The 12,434-nt window shown below is 42.1% G+C and overlaps 1 protein-coding gene across 3 annotated transcripts; it reads right to left on the reverse strand.

The window, feature by feature from the left end:
* Nucleotides 1-619: 619 nt before the first annotated feature.
* Nucleotides 620-12,273, reverse strand: SLC35A5 (solute carrier family 35 member A5). 3 transcript variants are annotated; one of them, XM_080393652.1, is made up of 7 exons: nucleotides 12,127-12,273; nucleotides 10,913-11,065; nucleotides 9,977-10,075; nucleotides 8,134-8,267; nucleotides 4,918-4,985; nucleotides 2,822-3,617; nucleotides 620-1,702 (listed from the first exon to the last, which is right to left on the reverse strand). In XM_080393652.1, exons 2-7 carry the CDS (start codon nucleotides 11,040-11,042, stop codon nucleotides 1,634-1,636), a joined length of 1,296 nt encoding a protein of 431 aa, XP_080249778.1. In that variant the 5' UTR covers nucleotides 11,043-11,065; nucleotides 12,127-12,273; the 3' UTR covers nucleotides 620-1,633. The 3 variants fall into 3 exon arrangements, with proteins under 3 accessions (XP_080249778.1, XP_080249779.1, XP_080249780.1); XM_080393653.1 differs by lacking the exon at nucleotides 12,127-12,273 and adding an exon at nucleotides 11,794-12,010; XM_080393654.1 differs by lacking the exons at nucleotides 8,134-8,267; nucleotides 12,127-12,273 and having other exon boundaries at nucleotides 10,913-10,927.
* Nucleotides 12,274-12,434: the final 161 nt, after the last annotated feature.

Genomic DNA, 12,434 nt, shown 5'->3' on the forward strand with positions numbered 1-12,434 from the left:
AATACAGTATGCATAAGTAAGCTGTTATACACAGTGCCTGGAAGCAGGATGGCAGAGGGGAACAAAGGCAGGACTGTCTTCAGTCCACAGAGAAATGCATCACTAACTGATTACTATACACTGTGGTATGAGGCTTTGACACTGAGCTCATTGCTTATCTTCTTAAGAATTCTCTTCACAGTATCTCTCAACTATGAAAGACGCATTTTTGAAGGGAGGAAATTATAAACCAAAATATTTTCCACTGTTCTGAGAGAAGAGGCTTTAGGCACATACCAAGAATCTCTTATCTGCATCCCCTTTCCCTTCCCCCTTTTAAAATTCTCTGAATTATTTGGAACCTATTTTTAATCTCACTCAAAATGCAATCCAGCAGACGCCTCAACAGTGATTCTGAGATCACTATGCCTGGCACTCTGCAGAACAATTTCTCTACAAAACGAATGCAAGACCTTACCAGTCTGACAGGGTGGAGCAACACCTGTAAACTCAGTCCTCCAGATGTTGAAGGGCATCACTGTAGCTGCATAATACTTGCTTTCAGACAGCAGCCTCAGTGCAAACTAAGGCTCCACACACTGCCTTTCTAAACACAAAAAAAGACCCCATGATGTATTCATGCTGTGTAACACACTTTTGTTTTATTCAAGCTCTTTCAGATTTAGGCCACATAAATTGCATGTAAAATTCACTATTTGCTACAAAGGCATGCCAAATTTCCATTTCCCCACACACTGGAAGACAGGCACACAACAGTCTCACACTGAAAATGTGAGGAGATCTAGTGGCTGAAGCCAGTAAAATCTGTTCTGCTCTCAGTCACATCAGAGAAAATCGGAAAGAAAGGACTCCATAGGAGTCAGTACAGAGTTACACGGATGTACAAACACAAACGAAGACAGAATTAAGACCATTCAAACTCAAAGCACAAACTCAAATCTGCTCGACAGATCAACATACCCTTAACACAAATTATTGATTTTTTATACATTCTTAAGTGAAAATTTGATGAGGTTGGTTGTTCAGAAGGACTCTTCTACTCAGCCACAGATATGTCAATCTGAATTGCCAAAATACAATAAACCGGTCAATATGCCTCATTATTTATGAGGTTATTAGTAACATCATAAGTCCTGAAAAGAAAACTTACTGGACCATTTGTACATTGGAAGATGCAACAGAAACATTAATCAACACTCATACCACTTCTGCAAGGTGGAGAACTGTATTATCTCTGCTTTGCTAACCAAGGAATTCATACACAAAGTTGCAGTGACATCAGACAGTCAACCGAAGTGGTGAAAGACATATGGTTATAGTCCAGGACTGCCTTCCACAACGCAGCACGTCATCCAGACTACAGAGTCCAGGGTCCAAGCCTGTTCTTGTTTTCATCAGTTACAAATGTTATCTCTTTCAGCAGATTTTGAACTCCTGATTTACACGGATAGGAAGAGGGAATACAACTCTCCATACATATAGCTTGAATGTTTTCCTCATCCACCTCTAACATCCAGCACCAAAATAGTCTCAATTGCTCCACAAGTGGGGAAAAATAACCCTTCTCTATGTTAATAAAATATGAACATTCTCTTACTAAGAGTAATAAGCACTCCCCTGAGCCAGCCTTGTGCTAGAGGGACTCTTCATCTGTATCGATGTCACTGCTTGGTTTGTTCAATCTCTCAAATTCTTCTCCATCCTACAGGAACCAGAAGCAAAAGAGAACAATGTGAGCATTGTTATTAATACCAAAAAAATAAAAAAAAATGTTGAAGGCATCATTTACATAAAACAAGACATTTTATTTTAAATCTCTTATCAATGTGTTGTAATCTTGCTCTAGGATATATATGCTTATAAAAAACATCCCCTGTATCTTTACCATTTTCCAGTGACTCGCTCCCTAGCCTATTCCTTCATCAGGAAGCTTGCCCACATAGTGTTATTTGTTTTTACCACAGCTGCTCAATGTAAGCGCTAAAACAGATAACGCCTGGTACACCAAAAATATATGACTTTGTGTTATTTACTTCTTATTAAACACAAGCTGAAAAGGCACCAGGTGCAATTTCTGGAAAACATCTCTTCAAAGTTTAACGTTTCTTGGCAATACATGGAGACAGCACTCCCTTCTGGTTGCGACACGTATTACAGAAAACAGCTGTACACGCATATTAAAAATACAGACATGAACCCTTCCCCGACAGACTGACTGCTGGGCTCAGCTGAATGACATATCAAAGAGCAAGCCTGCCATGCTCTGGTTAACTAGATTACTATTCAGATTAAAACAAAACACACTAACAGGCCTGGGGGAAATGTTTTGTAAGAAAAAAACGTGTTAAAACTCTGTGTTTAAACACTACCTTTTGGTCTTCAGGTATCTTTTGACTGTTAAGGCTGAAAGAACTTAACATCAAATCTACCAACTTCTTCATGATATAGGCTCGGCTACACAGATTTATCCGTTCTACTTAAGTACAATTACTTCCCAGGCTTCAATTCCAATTTCTGGATACCCAGTGCCGTATTTTGGTTATAAAGGTTTCAAGGAAGGATTTGTACAAACGTAACATCGCTTGTGGAACTGTCTATAGTCACAGCAGGAAAGCAATGCTTACTTAAGCTTCATGAGCTGAAAAAGTGGAATATGCAAAGCAATACCCAATCAATGTAAAAGATTTTGAGAAATACCCAGGGGGTTTTGTGTTTCAGGGATGAATCCGGTCATGCAAAATGAATCTTCCAAACATTCCATGGTGTAAATGGAGGTGAAACAAATGAGAAACCAGAGGTGGCAAGAACTGAAAAGCCTTACCCCACTTGACCTCTCCCATGCATCTCCTTTGACGAGTTTGCCCCTTTCCCGCAGAGTGGCATATTCCAGGCCTCTTGGTTTACTGGCATTATAGATGAATATGGAGAGAAGCACTACAGGAGCTTCCAAAAAGAACTCTAGAGAAGGCCTGAAGTCAAAGATGACGAAAGAGACGGTGGTGATGATAACAGTGGTGATCTGAGCAGTCATAACATGGAACATATTGTCTCGGAACTTCAAGATGAAGGCTACAGACAGCCCCAGAAAAGCTGTGACAAATATGAGAGCCACCGAGAAGATGTTGTGCCCATAAAAGAAGCCGCAGTTCCCTATCTGCCTCCGGTCCTTGTCCCGCAAGCCCAGCATAAGCCCATTGAACAGCACCCCAAACGCATAGAGCTTGCTGTTCTGCATGAAGATGCTTTCAGCATGCTGATCCCCATCTTTCAAGATCTTTTCATTGTAGATGTTAGCCAGTGCAGAAATGAAGCACTGCACTAGAATAAGCAGATGGCCCAGGCTGAGGCGGAGAGGCTTCAATGCTCCTGCCATGGTACTGGTGACATTCCACTGGAAGCTGTGAAGGAAACTTGGTGCTACACAGTTGCCCTTTTCCAAGCATGCTTCCTCGGGTCCAGTATAAAGAAGGCAGTGGTTAGATGGACTAAAAAACATACTGTGATGGAATCCGTGTACAGCCAAGCTTTGCTGATGGCCTCCAGTTCCTAGAGTCAGGGCAACGATGGACAGGAATAAAATCACCAGAGATGCCCACTGTACCCAAGAGAGTTTTCGCCTAGGAGTAGACAAAAAAAGCCACCAACTTCAGAAACACAGTGGCACAAATTAAATTACAGGAGAACAAGCTCTATAAAACACATGAAAGACATCATGCCACAGGGTAAAGAAACAGATGCAAAGAAAAATCTTGTGTTTTTAGAATCAAGACTAAAATGCCAAAATGCAGCATGCTTTGCTATGGCAAAGGGGGGCCAGGCTAGAAATCACAGAAATACAAAATGGAGTAATCTGTAGAGACAATTTAAGGGAAGTCTTTCAAGATTGTGTTAATTCCAGATACTAACAACTTAAAAGCAAGCGTTGTCTCCATCTGAACACAGGTCTGATGGATAAAAAGAAATCACAGACATTCAAATAAGTACCCTCTGTCTTGGGTAAACTCTCACTACATTTCACTTTTCCCCCATGATTTTGTGCCCTTTTCTAGTATTTTATGATGGTAAATTATATAAATCTACGAACATAATTTATAAGACTGTTAGAATGATTTATACTATTTTTTCACTCAATCCAAGCCTCTTTAACTTGGGGAAAATCAAAAATTTGGATGATTAAGTAAACTGTGACATCACAGGAAACATAAAACTAAACAAATGAGAAAAAGCATTTCAAGTCAGACTATCAGACACTGTTTTGGTATATTAACACCTGCAGGAAAGGCATCTTTGCTCCATGTTCAACACAAGTGACTTTTTGAGTCATATCCATTCCCCTGTCAGTCTTTTCTGAATCTAAATCATACCACACAGAGCACAAATCAGGTGAAGCTGAACATATATGACGGAGCGTCTGGCTTTTGTCACATGAGTAACAGATATATAATCACTTTTTAAAACGTACTATGCAGTTGACCAGAAACACATCAGGGCTAGCACAATATTACCAAAGACACCACTATCTTTCCCTCTTAAATACCCCCTCTTGTTAGATGACATTTACATTCAATTAAGAATTACAGCAGACTGTAAAGAAATACTGCTAATCATGACATGTGAGATTTAATGTTCAAAGGAAAGTACCCAAACCTTAATTCTGACCATCCAACAACTATATAATCATGATTTCAGTTGTTCTGTTACAGCTGACCAAACATGTGGAGATACATAAGGAATCCTAATAAACTATTATTTCCTACATCTTCAGATGTAGAAAACAAAGCCGTCTCTCCAAGTTGGTATAGCCACAAGAAAAGAGAATTACTGTTCCCATCAAACAAAGAGAAAGAATGTAGCTTAACTTCTTCATCAATGCTAGGAAGATATAAAATTTCATTTACTTTAGTAAACACTACTTACTTTAGCACTATTCTGAAGAGAAGAGCCGTTGTTATAATGACAAAATTTGAGAAGAGTACAGCCATTGCCTAGAAAGAGGAGGAGGGGAACAAAGTTATACTCCAGACATAGTATGGCTGTCAAAAGCCCACCAACTTGAAGAGTTCACTGTTCAGCAAGGTGCCAGAGTGAAAAGCATCATCCTGATATTGAACTTTCTTCCTTACCCAAGTGGTAGAACAACACGCCCCTAAAACAACATTCAAGTCCATTTCAGAATGTCAGGTAAACCACAGAGCCGAAGTTCCACTGTAGTGGGGAAAGCTGCACTGAAACAAAGATGTGAGGAAACCAACCCAGTGGAAAACTTACTTAACAAAAAAGAAAACGGTGTAGTTTTCTGTCAGATCAGTTCCCCAGCCAGGTTGACCAGTCAGCTGCAAAAAGAGCTGCATCAGCACAAAGGAGGAAGCTGCTTCAAAATGAAAAAAGAAAAGAATAGGAGAAGGCAAGGCTGCTTCTCGCTGCAGTGCCAGCTTGCAGCATTCATGAAATTCCAGATTTGCACAAGGTACTTGCAGATAATAAAACTTCTTGTATGTCAAATGCATTTTCTGCATCATTTATCAAAGGTAGAGCAGGTACTCAGCTTGAATTTTCAAGACTGCAACTATACAAAAAAATTAAACTATTTTAAAGTATAACCGAACACAACCCTGAAGTTCCTGTCTAATTTGGGAATAGCTGTATAATAATGACAGTGCCCTAATCCATGGCCACGGCCAAGCTGCAAACTCCTTGTGGCAAGGACTGTCCTTTTGGTCTCTGTTTTAGATGCTCCATACTGGGACACTGAACCAAGAAAAGGCTCTTTTAGGCACTGCAGTTACCATTAAAGATCAGAATCTACCAGGACCATTGGGGAAAAAAGGTTCTTTTTGGGAGGTGGGGGTGTTTCTGAAAATGTGTGTCATTCAGGGATGCCTTGTGTAGTCGGTACACATACAAAAAAATCTAAGCATCTTTAGTCTTTTCTCCAACTCAGCCTTAGAGTAAGGTCACTTTTTTAGACAATTGTACACAAAACCACATATGGACTCAGAAATGTAAAACAGAGACTTTATCTTGAGCTTTTTCATCTGTATTTCCACATTCCCAATTCTGCACAGCAGAGCCGTTTTCATTTATCAGAGGAAAAGCACAGGCTCTTTCTTTTCCATTATCTTAGTTCCACTCTATTCCAACATACTATCTCATGATTAATATATCTCATGAAACACCACAACACAAGGCCTCAAGTAAGCTGAAAATTGACAAGAGACATCTGCCTAAGAAAACACAGCTTAATTTTCTAACTTGCAAGTTTACAACTCAATAAATATCTGTGTTAGGTGAACACTGTGGAAGGAGAAAAATACTGAACAAACAAGTGAATCTGGCAGACACCACTCTAGAAAAAAGAGGCTTGGTGCAAAATGTACAAGTGTTCTGTGTATACTCTGGTTTTGCTTTACAGTCAAAGCCCCCCATCCAACATCTCTGGTAACATAACACAATCAAAATATATAGCAGGACAGTTACAAGGAACTAATTTTGAGTCTGTTTTGTTCTCCAAAGCCTCGAGGGACTTCTGCCTTAGATGAGAAGGAGTAAGACAAAAATTTACCAAAGATCATTGTGCCACTATTTCACATGTCACAAACTCTCTACAAAGTCAAATCTTACCACTACGAAATGTTAGCCACTGAAAAGTATCCATAGTTATAGCTGAAGCTTCAAGAGAAAAGTCTCACCAAAGCAATTCCACACTTCAAGCAACTGCTCACCCAGGTACTACTTAGTCCCAAACTTAGTTTTTTAAGTCACATGAAGCCAGTTCAGTCAGGTGTGGCTGCCTTCTTTCAAGCATCTTGCCTCTCTGCCTTTACACTTTCATGGTCTTCTACACTGTCCAGGTATTCTGTCTTACAGGTATTTTAATTATCTCTTTTAGCACTTGTTTACCATAATGTTAGAATTTCAGCTAACCCTTATAAAAATATATCCAGTTAAAAGGTGTAAGGTGCTAAGAGTTCTAAAAAAGAAGAATCTCAGAGCACATAGGTCCTGAGGGGAGAGAGACAGGGTGTGTGTGTAAAATATAAAACCTATGCATATTACAAAAGATTACTTTAACTGAGCCAAATCAAGTTGCTTAAGAAAGCAATAGTGTTTATGTAACCTTCTAAACATCAGGCTTTGCTATTACAAACACTATAGCTGAATTTCCTTCCTGAAGTAAAAAAACCCAATCAAACAAAAAACCCACACATGGCAAACCACGGAACCAAGCTCCCATGCATGTTATTTTAAGATATCTGACTCTTGATTTAATTAGATTTTTTCCAGACAGGTCCTATTCCAGACACTCATCTGTCCCTGACAGAAATGTACACCTAAAAGGACAATATTTCAAAGACAAATTAAAAAAAGAGAAGTAACGGAAACATTTATACTTAATTTTAACGTCAAACAGGGGCAGCCACAGTATTTTATAGCAAGCACTAACCATCTGTTTCCATGTAACTTCAAACACAGATTCTGAACCAAAAATTATCCTAGCATGAAAATAAAAGAAAGCACAAGAACTGTACTATTTACTAAGCATATGCAGATTCATCCAAAAGGACGAAAGTACCTAGAAGAAAGTACCAATTAAATTTTGTCCTTAAACATAACTACAAACAAATGTAAAAATTAAGAGTCAGAGTTTTCTTCCTCCTCTCCACAGTCCCTGTTACACTTCCTCCATTTGTGGGGTAACATTTATTCACTTTTCTTTGGAGTCAGTGTGAGAGGAAAACAAGTCATTATGTGAAGCCACATAGAGTGGTAGAAGCTGCACAGAAAAGTGCATGTCAAATACTAGCGAGATAAGCAAATGCATTAAAAGACAAATACAGAGTTGAAGAAACCAAAGGAGGGAAAAGCACTAAAAACCTGCCTAGTACTTAAGCAATTCAACCTATTTCTAAGTCAATTCAGATAGAGAAAATACACAGACCATGTCCTCTACTGAGAGCTGTACAATACTGACTAGTGGGCAAGAGTATGGAAAAGTCTGGCTGGTCAGTTAACAGATCATTCTTTTACCTGTAAATCTTGCCTTGCCAGCATTACAACTGCAGATAGTCTAAGGGCAATGTTACCAACCACTAAGATATCGGAAGATACTTTACTCAGTGTATGTATACTTACTGGCTGGAGGTAGGACAGTACGTAGAAGACAATCAAGTTATCCAAAAAGTAAAGAAAGGCAGGAATTGACCATTTCATGGAATTACAAAAATTCTTCCAGGAAAGACATTCAAAGGGATGATCCAAACAACCCTCTACAAGGAAAAGAAATCAATAAGAAAGACATTTTTTGTCGTATCAAAAGCCCATTCCCTTGTAACAGAATAGGTACCACTGTTCTGTTTTCAGGAACACCATTGGACTGAAAAAACTAAGGTACCACAGTCCTCTGACACCATAGAGGACAAATCTAGGGCAGAACACATAACTAGAGCAGCAATCCTGCATGTACAGGCATTTACCTCCTTGCTTCAGCAGAGAAAACATCATATTACCCCCATCGGAATATTCGTCCGCTGGGAGCAAAAAACCAATCAATTACCAACCATTCTTTGAGGACCAAAAAGCACCCTGAAGTCCCCACACAATAGCAACATCATTACTGAGTATTATCTTCTGATGATTATCAGTCAAATCTCAAACTGAAAAAATGACACAGAAGCAGATCTGTGTATATAGCACCCCAAAGACAGCCAGTAATGTCAGAAACGCAAAATAAACCAGAACTCAGTATCTGCAGCACACAGCACATGACCTGGGTAAAACTAAAACATATTGGAAGAAGGATGAAAGAAAGGACAAGCACAAAGAATGATATTTACTTAGGTATTGAGGACACACGCATGACGAGGAAGGCTGTGATAAACCTTAGACTACTCTAGAGCTGGTGACAGAAGTACTTTGTTAGCACAGGTTTAAGACTACACAATGTTATCTAATCATCTTCTGAACCACCGACACACTGAGTTCAGCAAAACTCAGACATCTGGAAGAAAAAAGTTGGGGAGGGGGCAGAGAAGAAAACCAGAAAACGTACTCAGCAGTAGCCAAGGATGGCACACACTGACTGAATACATTTACTGTCTTAGGTATGTCTGTACTAAATGGTAGAGGTGAAAATTTCATCAGCTAGCCAGAGCTGCAGCCATCAACGTGGAGAAGCCAACAAAACCAGCAGTTCAATTTAACATGAGTCTCCAGTGCCTTACACCCTCTTCCAATGTCAGCGTCTGTTCTCTACCATTTTGAAATACTATGAAATAAACCTCTCATCCTTTCTACATAAGGACAGAAAATCCAAGAAAGAAAAAAGAAAAACGGCCTGCAATGCAAAACCAGTAGCTAGTGAAGCCTGGCACTGCTTTCTCTGAACAACAGCCCCAAGATTTGTCTTCACAACAAAGCTAACTTGAATTCTAATATTGAATTCTAACATTGTTGCTTCTGACTCAAATACCACTAAACACACACAAAGCCTCTTCAGTAGAAGGTGGCAGTGTTTTTAAATAAAAGCAATCAGAACAGAGGCCAATAATGGCCAATCCTTGAGTTAGAGCAATTTATAAGCTTATGTTCGGTCATGACTTCAGCAAGGTGATTCCTATTATCCTTGCATGATACCATATTAAAATTCTGAAAATGTTAAACTTTGTTACACTTTCTAATTCAACTTACCTGTCTCCACTTCAGCTACTGCACACACACAACTCAAGAACACCTGAATTTACAGTGCAAAGTAGAGTTATAAAAGTATAGTTATAATTCTGCATGGAGGACAATTCCAGTGAAACTTACTATCAGGACCTACTCCATACTACTACATGTATGTAAATCCATCATTAAAAAAAAAAACAAAATGCCCCCACCCACCTACCCACCAAAAAAAACCCACCAAAAAAAGAGATTTGAAGTAAAGAAAATCTTAAGCCAACACATTTTAGTTATTTTAAACATAGGTACTCACCCTTTTTCTTAACCCATAGTGCCAATACCACACACAGGACCAGTTTTACTACTTCAGAACATATGTTCACCGTTGTAGGAAGGTAATCGTATTTATTATCTGTGGGATTCAGCAAATCATAGAAAGCACACAATCAGATCCTGTCTCCTGCATCCACAATTAGAGCAATAAATTATTTTAACACCCACCCCCCCCAGTCCCAATTTTAGCCATTTTCCATAAATGCAAAAGGTTATGTCAGCACTTTCATTATAAATATTCCAATTTTTATGATATACAGCTTCCTGAACAGCCTCCTTTCCGGGTTGAAATCTTTCCTTATTTGGTCTCTTTCACAGTTCCAAACCATTGGCTTACCGCAGAACTTTTTGGAATAACTCAAGAACATCTATGTTTTAAAGAAATTTAAAAAAATGGGAATGTTTTCCCCAAACAGCAATATGCTATTTTTTCCCCCTCGCAAAAACCAGCTTCCAGATGACGCAGCCTTCTTCCAGGACTGTATCTTTGTTAGCATACTTTGCTAAAACTTGGCAAAAGGAGAAGCAGTAATACCAGCCAGTTACAGCACACCCACTATGATACCACTTTCCTCCTAAGCCTGTTGCAAGACAAATATTTCAGTCAAGACATGTACCATCAATAGTACTTACACAACAATTTAGTTTTTGAAAATCAGCTATAAAATAATTCACTGCATCTTTTAAGGGTGAATCTCCACAGGGATCATACACCTTGCAACCCAGATCATTGCTTTATGTTAGACCAGTGACTATACAGAAATTTTTCCAATATAAAAATACACATCACTATTTACATAATAGAATATTTATGCCAGGAGCTCCACAGGTAGAGAACTAGGCTCTTGAGCATCCATTTCACTCCACACAAACTCCTTCTTATTCAAGGTACATGATGTTTATTCCCCAACAGCACCTTCATTGGCGGAATACTTCATCAGGAGGATTCGACTTGACCCCAACACAATAAACACCCCTCCGAGCAGAAAGGTATAGATGGTTGTCTTGGAGCAAAACACAAATCGATTACAGCACTTGGTCTTCATTCTGCTGTCTTACTGTCAATGCCCTTTGGATGACAAAATCAAAAAATACATTGTAAGCAGTGCTTCCAGAAACTGATTAAACAAGGTGAAATGTGTGTATTTCCCTGCTTTGTGTTATTTTATACGAAGATGCTTAGATTACAAGCCATAATCTCATTCTGCAGTGGTTGGAGGGTGGGTGGGTTGGTTTTGTTTAAATAAATTTAGGAGAGAAAGAGAAGGACACTATGAGAACCAGTAAAGGGGGATAAACAATGTACACACAGCAACCCAAAAGACGGCACAGAGGCCAGTTTGTCAGAAGACTGCACCTATGGAACACCGATTAGTTTAAAGAATTAATCAAGATACAAGATTATTTTTCTGTAATAGTTTTATAAGTGGCTTTGCTCCCAATTGCAGCAAGGAAAAGTTTTGCAGCTGTAGAGAGAGCGCAGCATCTCGGAGGTCACCTGGCAGTTACTCTGCACGGGCCCGTGCCCAGGAGGCAGGGGAGGAGCAGGGATGGCCGGGGGCAGAGCTACCTCCAGCGCTGCCGTTACGCCTCACCGACCCGTTAACGGCTCCCAGGCCTGAAGAGCCAGCTACCGGCCGGCCAGCGCCGGGCGGGCTGGGGAGCCCCTTGGGGCGGCTGCCGGCGGGGCGTGCGTTAACGGCGGCCGCAGCTCGCGCCGTTCCCCCGTTCCCCCTTCGAGCCAGGCCCCGAGCGGCGGCTCCGCGGGCCCCGAGGGGCCACAGGCCCAGCACCCACCTGGCGGCGGCAGCGCGGCCGGTAAGCGCCACCGAGCGCCCACCGCGCTGCAGGAACACCCGCCCGGCGCTGCCGAGCGCCGGCTGCCACGTCGCTACCTCAGGTTGCGGCGGAGAGCGGAGGCGGGGCCGCGCACGGTAAGCCGGGCGGCAGCGGCCCGGGGCTCAAGCGCCACGGCCAAGCACAGCGGGCACAGGGGGGCTCCCGGGAGGCCGCGACACCGCGCTCCCCCCTCACCCCCGCTGCACGCCCCCAGCGCCCACCACCAGGCCCCTCCGCCAGCCCCTCCTCACCGCAACCGGCGCCGCGCCCCCTCCTCCCCACCGGCCTCACCTGGCGGGACGGGGCCCTCCCGCCCGGCAGCGCGCGCCCCCTGGCTAGCCGCCCAGCGCGGCCCCGCGCGCCCCCTCATTCTCTTTGACAACCGGCCGCCGCCACCGCCCCGCCCACGTGACCACGGCTCCACCCACCACCCCCCCGCTCCCCACGGCCGGCGCGGCGCGCATGCGGACGAAGAGCCCCCCCAGCACCGTCCCGCCTCGCCGCGCGCACGCGCTCCGGGGCGTTAGGGCCGCCGCTGGCCCGGGCCCGCCCCCGCGCAGGCGCATCGCCGCCGTCACCAGTGCGCCACATGGGGTGGG

The sequence above is a fragment of the Falco punctatus genome, assembly GCF_963210335.1.
Source record: "Falco punctatus genome assembly, chromosome: 6".
Lineage (NCBI taxonomy): Eukaryota > Metazoa > Chordata > Aves > Falconiformes > Falconidae > Falco > Falco punctatus.

What these genes read in the sequence shown, in the direction of transcription:
- SLC35A5 (XM_080393652.1), bottom strand. Translation starts at nt 11,042, where the DNA reads ATGAAGACCAAGTGCTGTAATCGATTTGTGTTTTGCTCCAAGACAACC. An exon ending in ACTATGGGTTAAGAAAAAGG is followed by an intron (nt 8,268 to 9,976) that starts GTGAGTACCTAT and finishes TTTTCCTTGTAG; the next exon opens with AGGGTTGTTTGGATCATCCC. An exon ending in TACTGTCCTACCTCCAGCCA is followed by an intron (nt 4,986 to 8,133) that starts GTAAGTATACAT and finishes TCCTCTTTCTAG; the next exon opens with GCAATGGCTGTACTCTTCTC.